Raw genomic sequence first — 27,500 nt, forward strand, 5'->3', positions numbered from 1 at the left:
GTATGTTGTTTATGTATGTGTATGTGTGTGTGTGTGTGTGTGTGGGAATGTGTGTACCCGCCCTCCCAAGGGTCCTCCACCCTGCTTGGTTTAGGTCACCATTCCAGAGAAAGGTCCACCAAAACCCATCATAGCTCAAATAGCTGGGATGCCTGTAGCTTATGAGTTTAATAGCTGTAATAACTGTGATCTTAATCGCTGATTAATTAAAGCCGTGTCCTCTGCTAGTCCGGCACCACAGGCCGCGTAATCCTGACCTCAGAGCCGGCGCTGGACACCGAGTCCTTGCACACCGAACTCGGACCAATAAATATCTGCTTTAAGACGAAATAAGAAATGTTCATTTGACTCTCGCGTGACGAGGGACATAAGCAGCGCTGTGTGTTCTTGTTTTGGCTGCAGTGTGTTAAAGCACTCACAGAATACTTATTCAGTGACTAATTGGTGTGTGTGTGTGTGTGTGTGTGTGTGTGTGTGTGCAATCTCTTGATTAAATTAGTTGACTCATGCTGTATTTGAATCGTGCATTTTTCACTAAACTGCAGTTTTGTGCATCTGAGTCCTACTTAACCCATTAAAGCCAAGAGTATCATAATTAACACGCACACTGTATGTCCATATGTTTGTGGACACCTCTTCTAATGAATACATTCAGCTACTTTAAGTTGCTGTAGAGAGTACTGAGTACTGCCAATAGAACAGGACTCCCTGGAGCAGATAATAAACATCATGAACCTATTGGAACCATAGGCATGGGCTAGAGGGGTATAGAGCCCCCCTGCATTGAGCTGTGGAGCAGTGGAACTTGGTGGTGCTCCATTCTTGAGGAGTGGTGGTGATCATCATCCAACATCCTGACCTTACTATCGCTCTTGTTGCTGAATTCAGTCAAATCCTCACAGCAATGCTCCTCCTCCAAGATCTAGAGTCTTCCTCTCTGGACAGTAGAGACAGTTACTCCAACAAAAGCAGGATCAGCTCTTTTAATACTCTTGATTTCAGAAGAAATAATGAATGAGCAGGTGTCCCAATACTTTTGTCCATGTAGTGTATTTGAGTTTTAGAGACCTCTACAATATCATTGTGATTATTAAATAGTTAATTATGCAAATTATATTTATATATTAATTATAAAGACGTGATAAGCTGCCCCTGGTGGATTATCTATGCACTGCATGCGCCATAATAATACATACATATAGATTTACATACATTACAGAGTCATTTTTAAGGTAAGTTTTTTGTTCTATATGTTTTAGTTTGTTTAATTAAATAATTATTACATTTAAATAATTAATAATAAATAATAATAAGCAAATAAACACTCCAGTTATAAATAATTATAACTTTCTGGCAATTATTTGATGGTTCAGATTTTAAAAAGTAAAATTTTAAATGACATTAGTTGACTTATGCTGTGTTTCACCTTTTAAACAAACTACTGGTTTGTTTGTGTGTGTGTGTGTGTGTGTGTGTGTGTGTTTTTAGTTTGTCCAGATAAGATTCCTGGCCTGCAGCCCTGGACACCTGGCTTTAGTGAAGCCCACCATGTTACCATCGGTTATGGCCGCAAAGTGCTCCTGACCTCTTCAGCCACCGTCCACTCCATCGAAATACTGAACGGAGGTACAACCCCCCCCCTCCCCCCGACCAGCCCTCTGTCTGATCCAGCACTGAGGATTTACAGTGCTGATAAACTCAGCCTGACAGTAATGTGGCACACATGCATGAATCTCTCTGACACCTCCAGGCATAGATCACTGAGCTGGTGAGGGGATTCCCTACGTACCTCCCCCACCAGTGAAGAGGGTGTCTGGGGTAACGCTGCAGCCTCAGGGCAGTAAAGTAGAAGTTCCTGGTTGTTTTTGCACAGTATGAGCGTTTTTTTGGGTGAACAGTGTTATTGTGTTTTATACTGAATTATTATTATTATTATTATTATTATTATTATTATTATTATTATTGTTATTATTATTATTATTATTATTATTATTATTATTATTATTTCTATTATTATTATTACATAACACTGTATGTTATTATTTAATAATATACTATAATACTATAAAACACTACAATAATGTGTATAATATACATAGTATAGTGTTATATGGCCCAAAAGGGGCCCAAACATTTATTTATATCTATTTATACATATATATGCAAAAACCTGTTATCTCCAAAATGGCTAAGAAGACAATTCTCTTCTTAACTTTCAATGGAAGTCAATGTCATTTAATGTAAGTCATTTTGGAGCATTTCTATTGGTTCGCTCATCATGGAATTTTCACACCAGATTGGCATTATGTCAAAAAATTAAAAACGTCAAAAAATCAAGATATTAGGCTTTTGTGCAATGCTGCACATAAGTTGCACTTGTACTAACATTTCTCAAACATAGGCTCAACTGAAGGCTTTAAAAAGATAGCCAAGCGCTTTCAGACCACATGTCTGCATTGTAGTGTAATGAAGAAATGACAGTTCAGTGGAATTCAAGATGAGATCTGGACGACCAAGAAAACTCTCTGAGAGAATTGTTAATAAGAAAGGCAAATCAAGCCCTTATTTGACCGCCAAGAACCTGGATGGTAGTAGTCAAGAAGTGCACTGCTCTACTGTGCAGCTTTGCTTGCACAGACATAGTTCATAGAATGGTCATTAGAAGGAAACCTCATCTGTGACCATATCAAGTGCTACAGAACATCTGGAGAAGCCAGATATGTTTTTGACCACCATCAGCAAAGGTATAATGGAGAAAAGAAGGAACTGCATTTCATGTAAAGAAGACCTTGCCAACAGTGAAGCATGATTTTGAGGTTGTGCTGCTGCCAGTGGCATTGGCAGTATAGCATAAACTTTAAACAATAACGTTTACACACAAAATACGAAGATATATACATTGCATATGTATTTTTCCCCCGTGTAGGAAAGCTTGTGATTGCGGATACCAACCAGCCCATAGTACTGAGAGCCAAACACATTCTGATTGGCAACAAAGGCGAGCTTCACATCGGGAGTGCTGACTGTCCATATAAAGGGAACCTCACCATCACCCTCTATGGAAGGTAACTACACAGCTTTATAGCAACTACACACAAAATACACAAAAATTCCCCATTTCCCAGGCCTGGATTAGGCCTAAACAAACAAACAAGCACAAACAAATGACTAGGCTTAATCCCTGTCTGGGCAACCATGTTAGCCCCACATATGGATGCCCGCCAAGGTCAGTGATGGGACAAGGAGGTGTTAAACATGGGCACATGGGCCCTTAAAGATGGGACCCATATGGGTTTAGGGTGGGCTGTAACGATGGGGCCCATTTGGGAAGCCCAACTGGGTCCCAGTAACAACAGATATACAAACCCACTCAGAGCCCATACCCACCTGGAACCATACCACCTAGCCCAGGTTCCACCCCCCTACACTATGCAGGGCCGGAGGGTTCTCCAAGACCAGGCATCAGAATTTTTTAATGAGATCTTGATCATGTGAACCCAAAACAGGTCTGACGACAGTGATGAGGAACACAGTTACTTTGGGCGAAAGTACATTGGCGTGGGGACCGGTGGAACGCTGGAGATTCATGGGCAGAAGAAGCTGTCCTGGACCTTCCTGAACAAGACTCTCCACCCTGGAGAAGGCAACGAGAACAGCTACCAGTTTGAGCGGAGCTGGGGCAACAGGGGCATCATCGTCCATGTCATCGAGCCTAAGACCGGAGAGGTGCTCCACTCTGATAGGTCGGTGTGATTCCCTGCTTTTCCAGAAGGAGGCGGAGCCTCTAGGTCATTAAACTTGTGCAGTTTGTTTGGCATTGATTTATAATGGATGTGGTTTTGCTTTATAATGGACTGCAGTTAATTATCTCCGCATTTCCTTTTAAAGTGAAGAACGATTTAATATGTGCTTGGAATTAAAACAGGAAACAGAAGTTATGAACTGGCTGTCAAAACAAAGACGGCGTCCTGACTGAGGACGCCGCAAATCATTGATCTGAAATGATTTTCATCAGAGAGACGAGTGACCTGACCTTTCAGTGTCCTCAAAACAATTTTACATGCTCAAATTCGCCCGGAATGTTTGGTGGCTTCCAGACATTTCTGAGGCCAGATGATGATTTACCTCTCTGACCCACTTGTCTGTGTGTGTGTGTGTGTGTGTGTGTGTGTGTGTGTGTGTGTGTGTGTGTTTATAGGTTTGACACATACCGCAGTAAGGATGAAAGCAGAAGGCTGGCGCAGTACGTGGAGGCAGTGGAGGATGGTCAGATTTTGGCCATGGTGGTGAACGATGAAGGGTCCAACAACCTGGAGGACACAGCCAGGAAGGCTCTGGTCAAGCTGGGCAGCCGTCACTTCCACCGGCTTGGTTTCAGGTATGCTACGCTTTGGCAGGTGTGCAAAGATGGCACTGTTCAAGTGCTAAAAAACACCCTGTGGTTTTCTTAAACACTGCTGGAGCTGCTTCAGCGTATCTGTCAGCGTTTGATTGGACGATTGCTGTAAGATAAAGATTTTTCCAAATTTCCCACAGATCAGGCCAACTGAAAGGTCATAGCCTGGGTGTTCTTGTCAGCTTTAAGCCACAGGACACACCCAGTAACAAAAACACCAAATGCAGATTCATACTGGAGGAAAGTTACTCCATAGGGATTAATGTTAGACTAGATGAAAGCTAAACACAACAGAAATGCATACTGGATTACAATTGCAGTACAGTTATAACTGTTAGTTTGTATAAACTACAAACACAGCAGATTCATACTGGAATAAACCGTATTACTGTCTGAAAGTAAGAACTATAAACACTGAAGATTCACACTGGATCAGAATCATACTGGATAAAAAAATGCAGCACATTTATAACTGTCAGATTGTAAAAACTGCAAACACTGAAGATTCATACTGGATTAAAATCAATCCACAGCAATTATTGTCTGACTGTATAAGATACACACAACAGAAATTCATACTGGATTACAATTGCAGTATAGTTATAACTGCCATACTGTAAAAACTACAAACACTGAAGATTCACACTGGATCAAAATCACTCCACAGCAGTTACTTCTAGACTGTATAAGTACACACACTGTAGATTCATACTGGATTAAAATCACTCCACAATTATTGCTGTTTGAATGCAGGAACCACAAACACTGCAGATTCACACTGGATTAAAATCACTCCACTTATTATTGTCTGAAAGTAAGAACTATAAACACTGGAGATTCATACTGGATCAAAATCACTCCACAATTATTACTGCCAGACTGTATAAAAGCTAAACACAACACAGATTCATACTGGATTACAATTGCCATACATTTATAACTGCCAGACTACAAAAACTACAAACACTGCAAATTCATACTGGATTAAAATCACTTCACTTATTATTGTCTGAAAGTAAGAACTATAAACACTGAAGATTCACACTGGATTAAAATCAATCCACAGTTATTACTGCCAGACTGTATAAAAGCTAAACCCAACACAGATTCATACTGGATTACAATTGCAGTACATTTATAACTGCCAGACTGTATAATCTACATACACTGTAGATTCATACTGGATCAAAATCACTCCACAAATATTACTCGAAGATTGTAAGAACTAGAAACACTAAAGATTCATACCGGACTAAAATCAAAAAGTCATGTTTTGCTATAAAACTGTAAAAACATTAACCCACAGATTCATACTGGATTCAAATCACTACCCACTTGAATGTGAATTACAGGTCAGGACACATCCTAATCCCCTATTACTCATTAGTGCTTTATTAATTATTTATTTGTCGGTTTAATAGCCAAGCCAGCATCAAGCAGCAAGACAACAACATATCAATCAAGTAATCTAATTAGCAAACTCGTTAAAAACTCTCCAATGCTAAATCAGGACAACAGCTTCCATCAGCAAATACAAAGCCTAATAACATCAGAAAGGTCTTATTAAGAAGTAGTTAGTTGCTCACTGGAGCTACAAGGCTAATGTAGCCATAGGAACCAATTAGCATTGCGCGGACCACATGCTCCAATATAGCATTAGCCTGAGGACGCTCTCAGAAGATCAGGTGTTGGAGAAATCCGATGCAGTTTGTCTCGTCGTGTTTTGGCCAAATTTTGGACGTTAGCATTTGGCCGGAGTCAGTTGCTCCTGGCAGGAACCCAAGAATTCTTCATGACGGCTTCCAGGAGGCGCCTCCTTTAACAGGTGTTGCAATAAGTCTCCTGTAACTGTTGATTTGAAACCGGCTCTCCATTCCCTCCAATAATTACTAATGGCATGATGGGCTTGGAGACGGCGTTCCAAGGCCGGCATCAGAAATCGCAGAGCAGCTGCTCCTCAATCAGCAACAAATCCATGATTTCCATGCGAACGTGCTTCAGAAATTGAAGCAGATGGTTTTTAGAGCTCATCCAGACTGATCCAGGGCCTCCACTTCCCCACTCAAGAACCACTAGACCTCATTTATCTCATGCTGAAAGACGCTCTCGCTCTCGCTAGCTCCTCTGCCAGAAATCCCCCCTCTTGATTTGTACGACGTTGGGTTTTGACAGAGCAAATCCGAGCATGTTTTCGTAGCTTCATCGCCGGCGACAGCCTCACAAAAGCACAGGAAACAAAGCTGGCAGAAGGACTTCGCTATCGAGGACTTTCAGGAACCGTGGAGTGCCGTGACAGTAAGACGGAGGCACAGCAGATACGGCCCGGCCTCCTGGCAGGCTGAAAGCAGACTCGATGGTGGAGAACTTTGTTCTAGCCTCCAGAACGTTGTCAGCGGAACGTAGCTGAATGTGAATCTGTGTTCTGCTGTTATGCTGGATGCTCTGCCGGGTCAAAGCTGAGGCAGCTACTTATGTAAGCATGCCTGCTGGTACTGGAGCCTCAGCGCATCTCTGACAGGTGCAGTTAGCTGCCTAGTGGAAACCCGCTAGCTGCACAGCATCCCTAACCACACACGATAAATGGACAAAAGTATTGGGACAGCTGCTCCGTCATTGTTTCTAATGAAATCAAAGGGTATTACAGGGAGTGTGTCCTGCTTTTGTTGGAGGAGCTGTCTCTACTGTCCAGGGAGGAAGGCTTTCTGCTAGATTTAGGAGGCGGAGCAATGCTGAGGAGTCTTATTCTATTGGCAATACACAGCCACACTACCACCACCACACCACCACTACCACCTCCACACCACCACACTACCACCACCACTACCACCGCCACACCACTACCACTACCACCACCACACTACCACCTCCACACCACCACTACCACCACCACACCACCACCACAACCACTCTACCACCACACTACCACACTACCACCTCCACACCACCACTACCACCTCCACACCACCACTACCACCTCCACACCACCACTACCACCGCACACCACTACCACTACCACCACCACTACCACCGCCACACCACTACCACTACCACCACCACACTACCACCTCCACACCACCACTACCACCACCACACCACCACCACAACCACTCTACCACCACACTACCACACTACCACCTCCACACCACCACTACCACCTCCACACCACCACTACCACCGCACACCACTACCACTACCACCACCACACCACCACCACACTATCACTTTATGACCTCCACACCACCACTACCACCACCACACTACCACACTACCACCTCCACCCCACCACCACCACACTACCACCTCCACACCACCACTAACACCACCACACTACCACACTACCACCTCCACACCACCACACCGCCACCACAATTCCACACTACCACCACCACCAAAGCGAGTGTTTGAGGATGGGGCATGATGTGCGGTGAGAGAGACGGAGCGCTGTAATATGCAATAATTCTGCACTAACAAAAATTCTGCTCGGCTCTGCAGTCCAATTCCAAGAACCAATTTACATCTGTTTACCAGCGCCTTTCAATACAGCATTCCTCAGAGAAGGTGTGTGTGTGTGGGTGGGGGGTGGTGGGGTACACACACTGGAGCATTGGCCTTCTGCTTTCTCTCTCTCTCTTTCTTTCTGTCTCTCTCTTTCTTTCTCTCTCTTTCTATTCCTTCCTCTCTCTCTCCCCTTCCTCCTCTCTCTTTGTACCCCTATTTCTATGGGTTGGGGGGGTCTGGCAGTCTTGGTTCTCAGCCTGGCTCGGCTGAAGAGCTGAGTCGTGCTGATGCCAGCGTCGTCCTGCCTGCCTCTCTGAGGACGGGCCGTTCGCAGCAGAGTCTTGATGGAAACTGTCCGACTGTAATTACCCCGTCTGTCCGTCCGGAGAGAGCTGCGGGCCGCCCGTCACGTCTTATGTCAACATCGATTACGGAGCAGCACGTCAGAATGTTTGTCTAGACGAGACATCTCACTCACAGCCTCTTCTTCCAGAATAACCGGCCGTCTGTCCATCCGTCTCTGTCTCTCTCTGCTGCTCTGCAGTCGGCCCTCGTCCCTCGGCTCTGACCTCTGTTTATTCGCTGTGTTTTCTTTTTTTTTATTAAGGGCAAAGCCCCTCGTGCTCCTGGTTTGCAGCTAAAACAGTGCAGACCACCTTAACTGGCCACCAGTAAAACCAGCATGTGGTGTGGTTTTGGATGCTCTGGTCAGCAGCATGGACACTGGTATGCTGAGGACCAAAGGACTAAAATCTTTTTCTTACTTTGGACACAACCATTTTTAATTTTCCCCCAGAAATCAGTTTTTAACCCTTACTCTGCTCTATCATAAGAAGGCGGTGCTACACTTAGGAATGAAGTGATTGACAGACAGCATTGGCTGTAATAGAGGGGTCATCTGCAAGACCTGCATGGTGTCCTTTCTGTTTAGTACTGTTCAAACTGGGAATCCTGGGGGAAATCTGCTCTGCTTCCGCACTGGAAGCTCAGTGAAGGCGGTCTGGGATACCCAAGGCTTGGTCTGGGAGAAGGGGGCAGGTCTACATTTACATTTACATTTACGGCATTTAGCAGACGCTCTTATCCAGAGCGTTTACTTAAGAATAACCTCAGCTAGTTTAAATAGACTAAAATTTAAAGATCCTCTAAGTTTAGACTCTACCAAACACAAGTTAATATAGAGACCCTAGTACTCTTCTCTTCGCCTGAGTACTCTCAGAAGAGGTAGGGTCTACAGTCTGGGTTTGAAGACAGCGAGTGGCTGCAGATTTGGCTTAATTTCTATAGAAAGGAGGGTAACGGAGCTACGGCGTCCACGCTTTCCACAGTCATTGGCTTAAATTCTGCTAACTCACTCTCACAGAGCAAAAGCTGTGTGAGGATGGATGTGAAGGCAGGGTTCAGTATAACGTTACAGCGATAGGAGAGCGGACTGTAGTCTTACAGTTTAATCATGTTATCGAGGTTCCTCGTATAACATTCACTCAGGAAGCAAAGCTGCAGACTGCCATGATGACCAAGGGCAACAAAAAAGAAAAAAAGAAGAGTGGTGCTTTGCATCATTAGATCTTTGTGTCCTTGTTATTCATCTGTCTCCCCTCCCTTCCTCTTCTGTCCACCCTCCTCTCTCTCGCTGTCTGTCTGCAGGCATCCATGGAGTTTTATTACAGTGAAAGGAGACGCATCCTCAGCAGTGGAGGATCACGCCGTTTATCAAGGTGAAGCTCCAAAAGCAGGAAACAAAAACATTCCACCAAGAGGAAGTACCTTTACACTAATGATCAAAAACTCCCTGGCCACTTTATTAGAAACACCTACTTTGTGTTTTCACTCACTGGCCACTTTAATTGAAACACCTACCTTATGCTTCCAGTCACTGGCCACTTTATTAGAAACACCTACTTTGTGTTTTCACTTACTGGCCACTTTAATTGAAACACCTACCTTGTGCTTCCGAACACTGGCCACTTTATTAGAAACACCTACCTTATGCTTTCAAACACTGGGCACTTTATTAGAAACACCTACATTGTGCTTTCAAACACTGGCCACTTTATTAGAAACACCTACCTTATGCTTCCAAACACTGGCCACTTTATTAGAAACAACTACAATGTGCTTCCAAACACTGGCCACTTTATTAGAAACACCTACAATGTGCTTCCAAACACTGCCCACTTTATTGGAAACACCAACCTTGTGTTTTCACTCACTGGCCACTTTATTAGAAACACCTACCTTATGCTTCCAGTCACTGGACACTTTATTAGAAACACCTACCCTGTGCTTCCACTTGCTGGCCACTTGATCAGAAACTATCTTGTGCTTTCGCTCAGAAACACCCAGGGGTTTCTAATAAATTGGCCAAATCATAAATAGGAAGATGTAACAATTAATGTTTGATCTCTCTCTCTCTCGTGTGTGTGTGTGTGTGTGTGTGTGTGTGAAACGCAGGAACCAAGGCGTCTTCGGAAGCCAGAAGTATCCGATCCTTCCACTCCGGCTATGGAGAGCATTTCACCATCACCACTTTGAGCCAGTGGGTTCAGGGTAAATACCTCCTTCAGCACACACTCTGCCACTCCACCCCTCCACCCTCCGCAGTCTCTCCAGCACATCCGCCCTCTCTTCTATCCTCCTGCACCTCAGCACATCTATCGCCCAGCCCTGCGGCCCACTTCGCCCTCCAGAACTGTTTGATGCTGCCAGTCTGTATGATAATTACTGGTATATAAACCATCATTTTCCTCCCTCTTTTTCATCTTAGATGTAGCTGAATAATTAACACACGTCCTAGTAATTAAGGGCAGCAGCGCAGGAGAAAAGAAAAGCACAACTGAGACCTGTTTTTAAGACTGAGTGCTCTCAGTTTGCAGGGCGGATGAGGTGTATTCACCTGAGGATTTTTCCATGTGCTGCAGCTTTAACCCTAAAAAAAGTGGCAGCGATAATATAACACTCCCCAGGCCGTTTAATGAGCGTGTGTATGCATATGAAGGTGATCTAGCAAAGCCCAACCATCATAGCTGTGTATTCTGTCAGTGTCAAAAAAAATGTCACATCACTCAACAATCAACAATAAGCTCTTATGGATTGAAACTGCACTGTAAACCCATCAAAAAAAACATAGCGCATCCAACAAACAGAGTACAGCAGTGAAACATGGTATCTCGCAGAAGCCCCGGATCGATTCCACATGCTGCACTATTCTACAGGGCAGCGTGAACATGCCAGCACCAGCAATTCACACCAGTAAAGCACACTTACAGCCAGTACATTTCTACTATACCAGTGGAATGACCACTAGGGGGCCGCCAGAAAAACCTCAATTCTGTTGCTGTTACAGATATAGTTTCACGCAAATTCTGAACTTTTGTTTATATGTGCAAGTAGAAGAGGAGATATTTTATGATTTATGATATTTTTTTGTATATTGAATTATGATATTTTATTATGTAATAAGTTATTGTGGTGTCTAAAATCTTGGATTGTCTACAATAACAAGGCAGTCCTAACCTTACTGCCATGTTTCCGTCACTGTTTGCTGCCAAACATGGAAAAAAGGTCAGAACTGAAGACCATAATGATTGTGAATCACATGTAAATGTAATTTATCATGTAACTGACTACATAATTAGTCATATTAGTTATAATTACATTAAAATATTCATAATCATGACAGAAATAAGCCTACACCCAATTAATATACACAATACACAAGAATTATAACACCTAATATTGTAATATCGTAATAAATCAAATTTTGCATATAACTTGGTCATAAATATATGTAACTCGCCTATTAAAGCAACACTATGTAACATTTTTACCTCAAAATAGCAGCTCTAAAATCATGTTGATGCTCCACTGACTCATAACTGAGGGAATAGCACTGCTGTCGCTGCTACTACATACTTAGCACCACGCTAACTGCAGTATGTAACTTTGGAGAAGTGGGGTAGGGCAACGCTTGTGAGAACTGAGTAACACTGTGAATGTAATATTAATTACATTTACCACATCAGTCCACATGCTTCCTTACCTTTCAGTGACGGTTCTGTTTCTCCCAGCTCATCCAGAAAAACGTGTCCTTTAGTGGTGACTTAAAGTGTGAAATTTCTCTTCCCATCTATAGGGGGAGCCCAAGAGCAAATAATGCCAATTCTCCATACAGTTGCTTTAATGTTAAGGTTTTTCACTGTTTTATACCATTTTACCTATAATATCACACCGTATTTGATATTGGAAATATATTTTAGAATTGTATTGACCTCCTGATTTATATTCTGGAATTATTACATTATTATTATGTTATTTTTAATTATTATAATATAAGGATGAACGCTGTCAAACCAAACATGCGGCGGTTTGTTCAGTGTTCCGCCGACGGGCTGAAAGTGTTATTACAGACGTCTATTACCAAATAATAGCTCCACAGTTTGTACAGAAGTCCCTGTAGTTGCTGAGTAATACACCTTAGGAATAAGCCGTTTTAGGCTAGGGGTTAAAGATAATTTTATGAATTTCTGGCTTTGAAGGATCAAATTTTTACTTCATATATTCAATAATAAGAGCAGCAGCAGCAGTATTGCGAAATCACCTTATTATAAAGCAGCAGAGCAGATTAAACAGCTGGAATAGCTCCTTTAAGTGCTTAACAGGTAAATCCACACCAACACACCTGAAGACAGAAACCCTGGAGTGCACTGAGGTGTCCTTTTTTCAGGTTTGCCAAAACCCATAATCATAATCAAGTGTCCCTCCCTCCCCGTGTGAGGGCCTGCTCACAGTTATTGCCCCGATCAGAGAGGAGTTAAGGAGATTGTGTTTTGATTGAGCAGCTGCTTCAGCCCATTCTGTTTTATTGTGGATGAGTTAAAAGCATCCTGATGGAGCAAGGCAGACGTCCCTGCTGGTGTGTGTACCACGTACGGACTGTAATACACTGCGGAAGCCCTTCAATTATCCCCACGCTAAAGCTATCAGACAGGCAGAATGGCGAAGCTGGGAGATTGCGGATGTAAACGAGAGTAATATCTATATACACACACACGCGCACACACACACCTTGTCGGTTGGTCTAGTCGAGAGGGGTGATAGCATTTGGATATTGGCCTTAGCCTGTGTTTGTGTGTGTGTGTGGCTTTCAGAGGCTGAGTGGTCTGAGTGGTTTGACCGCGACGATGAGAGAGGATCTGGAGACTGGGAGAAGCTTTCTGACCTCCATAAAGCTTTTCCAGAGCGACTCTGCAGCAACCCACTGGATATTGAGGTAGACACACACACACACACACACACACACACACACACACACACTTATATATATGTATGTTCCCCATATATATGTATATATCCCTGTATGAAATATATATAGGTATCTATGTGTAATAATAATACACACTATATGCCAAATGTTTGTGGACACCCCTTCTAATGAATACACACTTGCCTAATGCCAGGTGTCAGCTTATAGAGGGGTGTAAAGCCCTGGAGCAGTGGAACTGTGGTGGTGCTCCATCCAATACTTTTGGGATGAGTTGGGGGGAGTTGGGGATGATGAGGCGGTGGGGTGGGGATCATCATCCAGCATCCTGACCTTATTACTGAATGCAGTCAATCAAGTCCTCATAGCAATGTCCCTCCAAAATCTAGTAGAAAGCCTTCTTCCCTGGCCAGCAGAGACAGTTACTCCAACAAAAGCAGGAGAAACTTGTCTAATCCCCTTGATTTCAGAAGAAACAGGGAACGAATGAGCTGGTGTCCCAATACTTCTGTCAATTTAGTGTGAATATATCTACACACACATATCCTAAAAGACCTCCAGTTCCCCCAGTATCATAATCTTCTCAACCGAACTCTGCTTTGCGTCTATTTGCACTTACCTGGATGGACGCATACACACACACACACACACACACACACACACACACACACACACACACACATCGTAAGACTTTGAGAAGGTCACGTTTCCCCAGCAGTTCTCTCAGTCTTCCACTGTCTAGCGGCCATCCTTCTACATATGCCTGTTATCAGCTATCCGAGACGAAACATACAAGCTTAAACATGAAGATCCTGGTTCTCACGTATCAAATTCCTCTGACCTCAGGCTGAAACCCTGGATGGCATCCCTGCCAACATGACGGGCGAGGTGTTCTCCAAGTTCGACAAGAAGTACGGCTTTGTGTGTCTCAACAAGGACCAGCCGGAAGGAATCTGCCACAACTACCGCGTCCGCTTTCTCTGCGGCAAACTCGGTATGTGTGGAATGCATTGTACCTTTTATGCGAGGGGTCTGTATCCCAGGACTGACACCTTCCAGCATGTGTTGCTAAAAGTGTGTGTCTGTGTGTGTGTGTGTGTGTGATTTTAACTGCTGTGTAGTAAATCCTTGATGCTTGTTGACTCCATACTGGCAGCAAAGAAGCATGGTGAGCAGGTCCCGGACATCGGGCCTGTCTTGGCTGATGGTCTACATCGCTCTGAGATTCGGAAAGTTGGCTCCGCTCTGTGCGTGTTTGGGTCGGCCTGCTCGTGTTGCCGTATGGCACTCTGCCTCTCGTTGTCTCCGGCAACAAAAAGCTCACAGGGCTTTGGGAGTTCTTGGCACGCACGGGCGGTGAGGAGTTCAGGGCTACCCGTGCGACCGGCTCACATCCAGCGTGTTGACACGGTGCCCGGTACCACAGAGATAAGGAGATAAGCGTACCTGGAGCCTCGGGTTTAGCCTCCTGAGCACGGCTTTGCAACAATGAGGCCTTCAGGAGATGTTCGGATCGTAGAAAGTCGTAATTCCGGGTTCTAAGTCGGTGCTAAGTTGTCAGGAACTTGGAAGACATTAGAAAGTAGGTGCGTTACGGGGTGGTACCACCCCTGTTAACATGAGAGAAGGACACGGCAGCCCCAGTCGCGGCTTGAGCTTGTGCCCATGTATGGGCTGGTAACTTGGATGCAGATATCAGAAGCTCAGTAAACGCTAAAGATCTGCGTTGTCATGGTAACATAGCACAGCCTTTTTTTTTTTTTATTCGCCAGGATAGATAGAGGGCTGTCAGTCAGGCAAGTTCGTTAGACTATTAAGACCAAAGAGGTTCTCAGAGAGGGCTGATGAGTGCAGGATTGTTCCCAGGGGCTTTAAGAATTTCATGATTGCATCCAGCTACTAAGTTGCACCAATTGCTGACACATATGTGCAAATGCACGCACACACACAGCTTGTCTAGTCCCTGTAGAGAAGTACTACCAATAGAACAGGACCTAATACCATCCTGACCTCACTGACGTGCTCATGTCACTAAATGCAATCAAATCCTCACAGCAGTGCAGCTCCAAAATCCAGTAGAAAGCCTTCTAGAGACAGTTACTCCAACAAAAGCAGGAGAAACTCTTTTTTAATAGCCTTAATTTCGGAAGAAAGAATGCCCGAAAAGGCGTCCCAATACTTTTGTCCAAACCGTGTATCTTATAAATGCTCATAATGCAGCCATAATGAACATAATGTATCCAACAGATGTGACAGATGTAAGCAAATGTCTAGAATGACTTAATCAGTGAAAAACCCTGGCCACTGAAACCCTTTATGGAAACTGAAGGTCAGGACAAATTGGGAAGCTGGAAACCCGCAGAAAGAGCCGAAGCAAGCAACAGGTTGGAAACACTGTAAACTACAGAGCTCCCACTTGTAATTACAAGTTCAAAAAGTTCAAAATAACCTTCTTGTGCACTTTTTTAAAGGAAGGTTCAACCAAAAGTCAAATCTGTGCACTTTCCATAACGCAAACCTGGCCAAAGAAGCTCAGTTCAGCCTCTAAATTTGGCCTGTAGGAGGACATTTGCAGTGAGTGAGATGGAGTTTCCGACTGAGCTATAATTCTAATAGCTCATGAAGGCAGCAGGAGTTGCTGACCTCTGGTGCGGAGGGCATCACCAGAGATCGGGGGCAAACAGTGCTGAGGAAGCCAGGTACGAGCTGACACGGCGCACTGTTCTCCTAATGCTGATCTATAGCCTGAGCGTTATGAAACGACTGAGTCATGGTCTTGCTGTGGTTTTGGGTAAGGGAGGGAATTGAAAATCATAAAGCTGGCAGTGTATCATTCGCCTTGTTTTGTTGCTGATTGAGGCTGGAACTGACCGCTGGATTCTTTGTTTCAAAGCGCTCGTGGGCTGCTGGGCTGACAATACATTTTTGCCCAAATGAAACTGTAGTCGGAGGTTATGAAAGCTCTGCGGAATCGGCGGAGTAAAAGCTCTTTCAGCGTCTCGAGCCGAGTTTGATAAACGGGAAGGAATCCAAGGCCAGCTCTGACGGATGTGAGCAGCACTCCTGCAGCTCGCGCACTTAGCGGCGTGGTCTTCGTCGGTTTAGACCCGACGAAGTTAAAAGTGGATGTGAAAGCTTTTTGGCAATCCCTGAAATCTACAAACGGCCTGAGTGGGATTCATCAAAAGCTCTAGCAGGTCTGTGAGGTTAAGAGTCTTCAGAGTTTCCCCTCATTTGCCTCTGTGCCATCAGCGGTGCATAACAGAACACCAGCCCACAAAAAAATCCCACTTGAACAAGTGACTTCTGAATAAATACACAGGGCAAAAGTATTTGGACGCCTGCTTATTAGAATTATTATTCTGCTAATTGTTGAGTCTCTACTGCTCAGAGAAGGCTGGCTTTCTCTTAGAAGATTGGAAGATTTGATTGCACTCATCGACAAGAGCGTTAGTGAGGTCAGGATGTTGGATGATGACCACCACTCCACCTCATCATTCCCAACTCCCCAACTCAAGTATTGGATGGAGCACCGCCCATCATTCCAGAGAACACCGTTCCACTGCGCCACAGCTCAATCTAGAGCCCCTCTATGCTGCTTATCTGCACCCAAGACAGCTAAATGCATTCATTAGAAGCGGTGTCCACAAACATTTGGACATGTATGGTAAATTGACTCATTTATGAGTCAGGTCATGAAAGGATGTGTGCTACCGGGATTTTATCATAGGTAAGGGTGTAGGAGTAGGACTTCCTTAACTGACTGTAATTGGGGGTAGCATCTAGGACGTGACAGCTGTACACATGCATTTGTTGACAAGCTGAGAGATACAGTACAGTAGCGGCTCACGTAGCGTCTGTACACAGTTCTGGAGAGAGGTTTCGTGCACCGGTAGCAGCGATCCAGCCCAGAGAGGGGATTAACAGAGACCCCGATGAGTCTAAAGCTGCTGTTGCTACTAACTTTGAACACTTTGGGAATGCTAATGAATATTAGCCTATTTCCAAGCCAGCGTGAGCTGCTACACAGCTACATCAAGTGCTCCACACATTCATTCACAATGACTAATTGGTCACACTGTGTGTGAATGCTACTCCAGCCATCGTTCGGAGAAAGGAGAGCACGGCTGGATGTAGATTTCCGGCTTTTTGTAATGGACAGATTAGCCACACAGAAGGCTGACATAATGGCTACCTCTGGAGAAGGAGTGACCGGTGGCATTGGCCTGGAAGATCTGTTACTTACTCTGAATGCTGAAAAGGTACACGGTGAGAAGGAGGACCTGGTCTAGGCTGGTAACGAAGCTTAACTTTAGTATTAAGACCCTTATTAGGGTCTCAGAACACGCTCACATGGATCAGAAGTGGTCTTTAGGTGCTAAATTGCTGAGCTGGATTCGACGCATACTATCCAAATGACCTGTTACACAGGTATGTACACAATGTAACTGGTAGACGCCGGTGTCCAGTGATATAGTGGAGCGTAGTGCGAGTGAGAATGACCCACAACCCAAATACTACAGTGGTCTGCTTTGTGGTGGTCAGTCCTGTGGGGTCCTGGGCATTGATAATCAGGGTAAAAGGAGGCTGATGAAGTATGCAGAGATGCAGATGGACTACAAAGGGCTCCTGTATGGTCAGTGGAGCTGATAGAATGGACAATGAGTGTACAAACAAAAAAGGGTGGTGTTAATGTTATGGCTGATTAGTGTAGTTATAGAAATATATAATATACACTCTGCCATGGTCCTACTCGGGCCTACCTGAGTCCCAACCACTATAGACGCCCTTGGGTCCCCAGTGTCCTCTTTTTTAGAAATGGCCACCATACTGTTAGTAAACCTTAGCTGTATTTGGAAACCCAGAATTGCCGACCACTGTCCTTTCTCACTTTCCAATATCTGGAATCTGGAACTGCTTCAAAAGTTGCCACTTTTAATTATGGCCTGAAAGGTCACTGAAGGTCATGCCGAGATCTCTGCATGTACGGGACCTCAATGAGCGAATGGTCTTCAGGTGCTGAATTGCTCCGCAGGGTCGGAGCGCCGCTTTCTCTGTGACTAAACCCGATAATTGATCACACCGAGCATGAATGACAGCACGTGGGACGCGTGGAGAAAGGTGAAGACGGCAGGATGTAGATTTCTGCATTTTTAATGAATAAAGGCCTCAAACAAAAGCTCAAATTATGGCCACCTCCAGAAAGCGGGCGAGGGAGGGCGCGAGGGAGGGCGTGAGGGAAGGAGGGAGGGAAGGGCAGTAATTAAAGAAAGGAACTTTCCCCTCACCGGAGAAAACTGGACCTGAACCAGCTGTGTATTATACTCCATCCTGCCTCCGCTTCAGCTTTTGATATAATACCATATAATACCAGTGCTCTCATTCAGGGCCAGCGCTGTGCCTCACTTTTACTCAACAAATTCAATCTGTGTGATTAAGGTCTATGATTTTCTCTGCAGATCAACTCTCATTTCCCCTCCCTCCCCCTTTATTCATTTCCCATCTTGGCTTTCAAATGTCAGTGCAAGTAGACATTAGCGGTGGTCTGTGTGTATCATCGGTTACAGGCACTTTTATAAGCAGCGCTCGAACCTGATGATGACCTAATTCTGAGCTGTGCAACACAAGCCAGTCTGAAAGTGAAGGTTCCACCTTGAGGTTGCTGGAGAATGCATTAACTGAGTAATTAAGCTGTTCTTTGCTGTTTAAGTTATAAATATCCCAGCTGGCATGTCCATGTGGGGCCCGTATGGGTGTCCCAACTGGGAACCAGAAAGCTCTGCCCATTGGTTTCATGTTGACCCCAGATATGGCACCGACAGGACCAGGAGGGGTTAAGCATGGCATGGGCCTTATCTGGGTTGTACACTGCACATAGGGCCTATATGGGACCCTTGTGAGAATACGGTGGGCTGTAATGATGAGGCCCATTTGGGAAGCCCAACTGGGACCCCGTAACAAAGTATATACAAACCCACCCACAGCCCATATGGGTGTCCCAACTGGGAACCAGAAAGCTCTCCTCTGGGTTGTACACTGCACATAGAACTTTAAGTTAAGTGGGCGGAGCTTAAGTACATATGGGGTGCAAAGACTTTACTTAACACGTTTCCCAACACAGTCCCAAAGATCTCAATGGGGTTTGAGTCTGGTGATGTGACGTTCTCCAGAACGTCCTGACTTCTCAACCCTCAGCCCTCTCCACTCGTATTTAATAGCTGCTTTGACTGGAAAGGAAATAAATGAGGGGTGGACTGAGCGGTTCTGCTCGCCTGTAGCTTTAATTTGTGAGTCTTATTATTTTTCCGTGATGGATGAGGTGGGAGTCGTTGTGCAGTATGAAAAGACTGTTATTTTAATGCTGGATGAAATTTTCAATATTAAAAATAACAAGACACTGTTTGTGTGTTTTTGCGTGTGAAGTCCGTCCACAGGCCTCCATCTCTGTAGACATCATCTCCAACTGCAGCATCCTGGACCTAGCGGACGAAGCCCAAGGCTGGTGGCCGGGCGACAGGCTGGTGGTGGCCAGCACGGACTATTCAATGCATCAGGCTGAAGAATTCAGCGTCCTGCCCTGTCCCACCTGCTCCAGCAACCAGGTCAAAGTAGAAGGTCAGTCTCTGGCATTTCTCATCTGTTTCTTTATGTTCCTCAGCTTCATGTTGAAGCTGAACGAGGTTTGAGTGAAGGCCATGTTCAGCATTTGCTAGATTTTATTTTCTCTAGGGGTCAACTAGTGACCTTTGTGCTGGTTTGTGTCCCAAAAAACTTCTAAAAACCTGATTGGCTGCCCTGTATTGGGCCTTATATAAAAAGCAGGCCTTGTAGCTTTAGTGTGAATGGGCGGGGCTGTATATAATGGGCGGGGCTCTATAGCACTCTCCACAGGGGGCGAGAGAATGTGGGAAAGTGGGAGTCATATGAGCGTGTACACTACTCTGGCCACTTTATTAGAAACACCTCCATTGGCCACTTTATGGGAAACACCTACCTGCAGTAAATATAGCTAGGTGTTTAGAATGCTGGGTTATTGACCACAAGGTTGTGGGTTCAATACTCTTGTGGTTATTGACCACAAGGTTGTGGGTTCAATACCCCAGGTTTGCTGGCACTGCCACTGTTGGGCCACTTAATGGGAAACCCCTACCTGTAGTAAATATAGCTTGATGTTTAGAGTGCTGGGTTATTGACCACAAGGTTGTGGGTTCAATACCCCAGGTTTGCTGGCACTGCCACTGTTGGGCCTTTGGGGATGGCCTTTAACCCTTTCTGCTCCAGTAATGCTGTAGCATGGCTGACCCTGCTCTCGGACAATAAGCCATTAAGCAAAAGTACACGTACATAGCTGTTGTGATTGCTGAGTTGGAGGTTGGAGCTGTGCTACGTCACCGGACCATGTGGAGACAGAATGACGGAAATGAGTTAACAGACTGGATTTAATGGTTTTAATGGAATAAGTGTCAGTGGAAGCGTGTTCCATTCGCACCCTCCCGGTCACTGAGATCACCCGGAGGGACTGGGCGGGAAGCGCGATTGCAGTCACATGGAGAAAATGATGATTATACGCAGTAGTTATATAAAACATTCCCTTCTTTGACCTAAATTTTGGGTCCGTCTCTCTCTCTCAGAGTCACGTCGGGCTCTGTGTGTGGAGCCCCCCGCCCCGACCCTGAAAGGAAAATGATGTTCCGTTGTGGAATGCCTGATATCAGATTTTGGGGGGAGAGAATAGAGTGTTTATGAGAAAGTAAACAGAGTTGCAGCTTTCTGAACCGACCCGAAGCCGAGGTGTCGGACCACTGTGTGAAGTTCTCCCCTGCTTAACTGGAATTAGAGGAATTGGACGCCACAGCGGTGCGTCAGTGCCAGAAATCTATTAAGGCCAAGCAAGTCAAACAGCTTTCAGCACTTTAGTGACATAAGCTCTGATTCTGCCGAAGACGGACAGAGCTATGTGTAGCGGAATCTGCTCTCCTGCGTATTTTGGAAAAGGTCCACCGTGACCCCTTGTCCACTCTCCACAGGGGGCGAGAGAATGTGGGAAAGTTTTCCGCTTGTTGCATAAAAAGCATTGTTATGAGTCATATGAGTGTGTGCTCTACTCTGGCCACTTTATTAGAAACACCTACCTTGTGCTTCCACTCACTGGCCACTTTATTAGAAACACCTACCTTGTGCTTCCACTCACTGGCCACTTTATGGGAAACACCTACCTGTACCTGTACATCTTTGAAGTGGACGAGTTGGAGGTTGGGGGTTCTAATAAAGTGGCCAGTGAGTGGAAGCACAATGTAGGGGTTTCTAATAAAGTGGCCAGTGAGTGAAAGCACAAAGGAAGTGTTTCTAATAAAGTGGCCAGTGAGTGAAAGAACAAGGAAGGGGTTTCTAATAAAGTGGCCAGTGAGTGGAAGCACAGAGGAGGTGTTTCTAAAAAAGTGGCCGGTTTCTTTAAACACAAAGTAGGTGTTTCCAATAAATTGGCCATGGGAAAATATGCTTTTTTCAAGGCTCCTCCTACAATTGTTGATTGACAGCTGTAATCTATATGTTTTATTGTTTGATTGTGGCAATGTCTGATTAAACAAGGTGAATGGAAGCACACACACACACACACACACACTTTATTACAGACACTTTCTAACTTAGTTTAGTATGTGTGTCTATCTGATTGTGGCAATTCTGTCTGAGCTGAGAGTTTGTATGGAAAGCACACACACACACACACACACACACTCTGATTGAAGCCTTTCTGTTTGCTCTCGATGGTTTTTCAGCACAAGTCACCCACATTGCCACGAGCGCTGCTCTTTTTGTGTGTGTGTTTTTTTGCCATCTAAGAGGATTAGAATTCCTCGGATTTCAAAAGGTTAAAGAAGCACTGAAAACAAACACGCGTCCGCTGTCATCAGCCCGCAGATCGGCTGTCGGATGGAGCCGTTTGGAAAACCGACGCCCATAATTGCTCTTCCCTCCAGGCGTCTGGGTCAAAAACACTGCTCTCGCTTTACCTGCCTTTCATTAGCACGCAAATCCTCGCTAGCGTGGTTTCCACGCCATCCCCGAAACCACAGGCTCCCTCCGTTCCCTTCCCTGCCTCAGCCCGAGATGAACTGGGATCATCTTTCATAACACGCTGTTCTTCTGCATCCAAACCAGGGGCGGTGCGATACCTCACCCACTCATCATGATCGTGATATCGGCCTATGCGATTCTCACATGCAAATGAGCTTCTAACCAATCACAGAGCATTCTGACCAGCCTCTTAAAGTGCTCTGAGTAACCTTCAGGAAAAAGCTTTTAGAAGAAAACGTTTCCTCGAAGGTTCCTCAAAGCACCTACAGAGGTTCCTCCACAGCTGTATACTGAAGAACCTCCAAAAGTTCCTCAAGGAACAGATACTTCATAACAGTGTATTTGAGACTGCTTAACCCCTTATGCTCCATGACTTTCATTACCTTAAGGATCTATAACTACACTGTTAAAATTATAAGACCCTTGGGGAGCTTTTGGAGGTTCTTGAATTTGAAACTATGGAGGAACCTCTTGAGGTGCTTTGAGGAACCTTCAACCTTAAAAGTTCTTCCACAATTCCTCAAGGTTCTTATACTTTTAACAGTGTTTATGAGGCTGCTTAACCCCTTGTGCTCCTTGGAACTTTTGGAGGCTCTTCAGTTAGAAACTGTGGAGGAACCTCTTAAGAAACCTTCAGAAATCGTTTTCTTCAAAAAGAAAAAACGCTGTAGGAGGTTCTCCACAGTTTCAAACTGAAAAACCTCCAGAAGTTTCATGGAGCACAAGGGGTTAAGCAGCCTCATATACACTGTTAAAAGCAAAAATTCCTTTAGAGGTTCTTCTTTTTGAAACTATGGAGGAACCTCTTGAGATGCTTTGTGGACCTTTCAAAAAAAGGCTTTTAGAATAAAACGGTTCTTGAAGGTTCATTAAGAGGTTCCTTCACAGTTTCAAATTCAAGAACCTCTAAAAGCTCCTATCTGTTTCTTGAGGAACCTTTTTAGGTTATTCAGTATACAGCTGTGGAGGAACCTTTGTAGGTTTTTTGAGGAACCTTCAAGGAAACATTTATCTTTAAAAAACATTTCTTGAGGGTTCCTTTAGGAGTGCTTTAGGAGGTTCCTCCACAGTTTCAAATTGAAGAACCGCCAAAAGTTCCTCAACAGTGTAGATACAGATCCTTAAGGTGTAATGAACATCATGGAGCATAAGGGGTTAAGCAGTTTACGCTGTATACTCTGTTAAAAGTATATGTTCCTTGAAGAACCTTTGAAGGTTTTTCAATTTGAAACTGTGGAGGAACCTCTTATGAGGCACCTCAAGAGGTTCCTCTACAGTTTCTAACTGAAGAACCTCTGAAGTTCCTCAGCTATCTTATGTTTTTAACAGTGCAGGTACTGACTAATACGCCTCAGTGCGCTTTGAGCAGCGGTACTGTTATTCCGGTCGCATGGATGCAGCCCTAATCCAAACTATGGGCCATGTTTTTCTTCCTCTCCTTATCTCCTTGCGAGTCTGTACACACGCAGTGACTCAGAGACGCTGACAAAACCCATCAGCACAAAGCTGGCATCCCCATCAGTCCTAACAAGTTTTCCGGCATTCATTACTTTTCCTCCTGCATTTTCATGGCTGCAAGCCTGCCTTTGAATATGAGCCTTCGTTTCTTTCCCAGGACAGTGTGCCGAGTAATTGTCTGAGCGAATGGGAGCTGGAATCGGGGCATCAAGGCGCAGTTACCTTCTGCTGCCTTTTACTGGAGCCTAGAAACACAACTTTTCTGCCATACAAATTGATTCCTGTTCAGCATCAACAGCCAATACATTACCAGAACTCAGAGGCTCACCTGTCCTATTAACACATGTTATGTTTCAATAGTAACTTATTCAGCCTTTTAGATGTTTTATTCAGTATTTCAGGCCTTACTCTAAAGAAAAGTATTAATAATCAGTTTATTCATTTCTTGTTACCTGCCTCGGTTTAATCACAGATGAGCTAAATGTGCTAAACACTGTTTTTATTATAATATATTTGGCATTTAAGAATCATCCACAGCTTAATTCCTTAAGGGTTCTTATATCAAGTATGAAGTTCTAATAACATTAATATCCAGTATGAAGCTCTAATAGCATTAATATCCAGTATGAAGCTCTAATAACATTAATATCCAGTATGAAGCTCTAATAGCATTAATATCCAGTATGAAGCTCTAATATCATTCATATCCAGTATGAAGCTCTAATAGCATTAATATCCAGTATGAATCTGTAATAGCATTAATGTCCAGTATGAAGCTCTAATATCATTAATATCCAGTATGAATCTGTAATAGCATTAATATCCAGTATGAAGTTCTAATAACATTAATATCCAGTATGAAGCTCTAATAACATTAATATCCAGTATAAAGCTCTAATAACATTAATATCCAGTATGAAGCTCTAATATCATTAATATCCAGTATGAAGCTCTAATATCATTAATATCCAGTATGAAGCTCTAATATCATTAATATCCAGTATGAATCTGTAATAGCATTAATATCCAGTATGAAGCTTTTAAGAATCATCCACAGCTCAGTTCCTTAAGGGTTCTTAATTTCCATTTCCAGTTCTCTATTCAACATTTAAATTCATCTGTGCTGCACTATCATTATATTACATCATATTTGGATGATATGATAAATATATTTACAACTGATGAAGCCTAATTTTTCACACTTTGACAGAATATAGATCTGGCAGTTCTTCTTTAAACTGTATCAGAATTCCCAATAGACCAATAGAAATGCTCCAAAATTGAGAGATGAGAAGGTTTTGTTCCGTCCCCTGTAAAGCTGCCTTTAAATGGTGGTCTGCGCTTATCTGTTTGACTGGCTGCTCACGCTTTATCTTTTCATGGAGAATTCTTCGTATCTCAGAGTGAACCCACAACAGCCTCTGATCTCCACATCAGAACCCGCCATGCCTTTGGCTTTTAACAGCCGTAATTGCTTATTTTGACCCTTGGGGTGTGTTTTGGTTCACGCATCTGAGTGAAAACCCAAAAAGAGAAATTGGAGAACGTCTTGTTTTGTAAAAACAAAACAAAAAAAGTGAGTCTCAGTTCAGAGTGGAGCAGTCAGAAGGTAAACTGATTAAAAAGTGACCGTAGCCTCTTTTTTAACTTTCTTTAATCTGACTGAGAGATTTCCTCTCTCTCTCTCTCTCTCTCTCTCTCTCTCTCTCTCTCTCTCTCTCTCTCTCTCTCTCTCTCACACACACACACACACACACACACACACACACACACACACACACACACACACACACGCACACGTTTGACTGTTCAGTTCTAATAACATTAATATCCAGTATGAAGCTCTAATAACATTAATATCCAGTATAAAGTTTTAATAACATTAATATCCAGTATGAAGCTCTAATAACATTAATATCCAGTATGAAGCTCTAATAGCATTAATATCCAGTATGAATCTGTAATATCATTAATATCCAGTATGAAGCTCTAATATCATTAATATCCAGTATGAAGCTCTAATAACATTAATATCCAATATGAAGTTCTAATAACATTAATATCCAGTATGAAGCTCTGATATCATTAATATCCAGTATGAAGCTCTAATAACATTAATATCCAGTATGAAGCTCTAATAACATTAATATCCAATATGAAGTTCTAATAACATTAATATCCAGTATGAAGCTCTAATAACATTAATATCCAGTATGAAGCTCTAATAACATTAATATCCAATATGAAGTTCTAATAACATTAATATCCAGTATGAAGCTCTAATAACATTAATATCCAATATGAAGTTCTAATAACATTAATATCCAGTATGAAGCTCTAATAACATTAATATCCAGTATGAAGCTCTAATAACATTAATACAAATACAAAGCCTTGTTTTGAAGCTTGTGTGTGTGTGTATGTGTGTGTGTGTGTGTGTGTGTGTGTGTGTTTGTGTGTGTGTGTGTGTGTTTGTGTGTGAAATGGAAGGAATTCAGGTGGTTGGAGGAGGAGGGGGGGGGCATTAGAAGGTAATGTGATTAGAAAGTGCCTGAGGTCTCATGTGGTGTGTGAGTGCTCTTTGGCCTGGGGGGGGGGGGGGTGCACCGTACTGAGCGGAAGGACCCTGGTCAGACGTTTTGTGAAAGGGGAGGAAAAGAGTGAGTGCTTTCAGGCTCAGGGGTAAGAATGCTTTCACTGCATTTCTCTGAGACCCTGCTTAGATCCACCTGCAGGGGAGGCAGTGGTCTGTCCAGCTGGCCTGTGCTTCACTAAAAGCTCCACTCTGCAGTCCTGATTCAGAGGGAGAGGCTTTCAGAGTTCATATGAACGCTGGCCTGGAGAGGCTGACCCTGAGAGAAACCTGACCTGACTGTCAGTCTCAGATCAGCGTGTCGATTCCCAACTTTCCTAAACTTTAGTATGTGTAATTACACCTGTCTGTCTGTCTGTCTGTCTGTCTGTCTATCTATCTATCTATCTATCTATCTATCTATCTATCTATCTATCTATCTATCTATCTATCTGTCTGTCTGTCTGTCTGTCTCTATCTATCTATCTATCTATTATCTATCTATCTATCTATGTAGCTAGCTAGATCAGTTAGTTGGGTTGATAAATAGCTCAACAGACAGACAGATAGATAGATAGATAGATAGATAGATAGATAGACAGACAGACAGGTTATGGATCTGTCTGTCTGTCTGTCTGTCTACTGTATTGTCATTAAGGGAGAAATCTGCTATAACTGATTAACTAACTGTAGAACTTAACTTCTGACTTCCTGAACTATGTGTGTCCTGTCTGTCCTCTCCCTTCGAGTAATCTGTCTGTCCCGTCACCCCGTCCCTCTCTCTGTCTCTCTCCTCCTCCATCTTAGTCCAAATCTCCAACACGAAATTTCCAGCCTCATTCCTGAAGTCTCCAGACTACCCCGTAACTCCATATGACATCTCTCCACTCTGCCTGTCGTGTGGATAACTATTTTGGGCTGAGACAGCTTCCTCCTCCAAATCTCCTCCACTGTGATTCATCACTTCAAAACAGCAGACAAACACACACACACACACACACACACACATGCTCAAGCTGTTGATTATTAAAACCTAATCATGTCTATTCCTGGCTCTGAAGAGCTCTGTAATTAGGAACACTTGTTGTCCTTGGCTGTGCCAGGCTGTTTGCAGGTGAGCGGAGGTCGGCTCTGATTGGTGGCAGAGTGTGTGCCTCCGAACGCCTGCTTGTTTGTGCTCTGTCTCCTTTAGACGTCTCTGCTTTTTTGGGGTTAGTTTTAGGTTGGTTCGCTGTGTA

At 43.8% G+C, this 27,500-nt stretch overlaps 1 protein-coding gene across 4 annotated transcripts in view; it reads left to right on the forward strand.

Annotated features, from left to right (window-relative positions):
- The window catches only part of LOC140538073 (cell migration-inducing and hyaluronan-binding protein-like), a 134,362-nt gene that overhangs the window by 72,428 nt on the left and 34,434 nt on the right, over window positions 1-27,500 (forward strand). For all 4 annotated transcript variants that reach the window (XM_072660478.1, XM_072660477.1, XM_072660480.1 and 1 more), the window contains exons 3-11: window positions 1,489-1,626; window positions 2,927-3,065; window positions 3,507-3,743; window positions 4,199-4,378; window positions 9,542-9,612; window positions 10,349-10,444; window positions 13,045-13,166; window positions 14,004-14,151; window positions 19,581-19,772. In XM_072660478.1, coding sequence (XP_072516579.1) covers window positions 1,489-1,626; window positions 2,927-3,065; window positions 3,507-3,743; window positions 4,199-4,378; window positions 9,542-9,612; window positions 10,349-10,444; window positions 13,045-13,166; window positions 14,004-14,151; window positions 19,581-19,772 — 1,323 coding nt within the window. The remainder of the gene's footprint in view (window positions 1-1,488; window positions 1,627-2,926; window positions 3,066-3,506; window positions 3,744-4,198; window positions 4,379-9,541; window positions 9,613-10,348; window positions 10,445-13,044; window positions 13,167-14,003; window positions 14,152-19,580; window positions 19,773-27,500) is intronic.

This window comes from Salminus brasiliensis, chromosome 17, assembly GCF_030463535.1.
Source record: "Salminus brasiliensis chromosome 17, fSalBra1.hap2, whole genome shotgun sequence".
Taxonomy (NCBI): domain Eukaryota; kingdom Metazoa; phylum Chordata; class Actinopteri; order Characiformes; family Bryconidae; genus Salminus; species Salminus brasiliensis.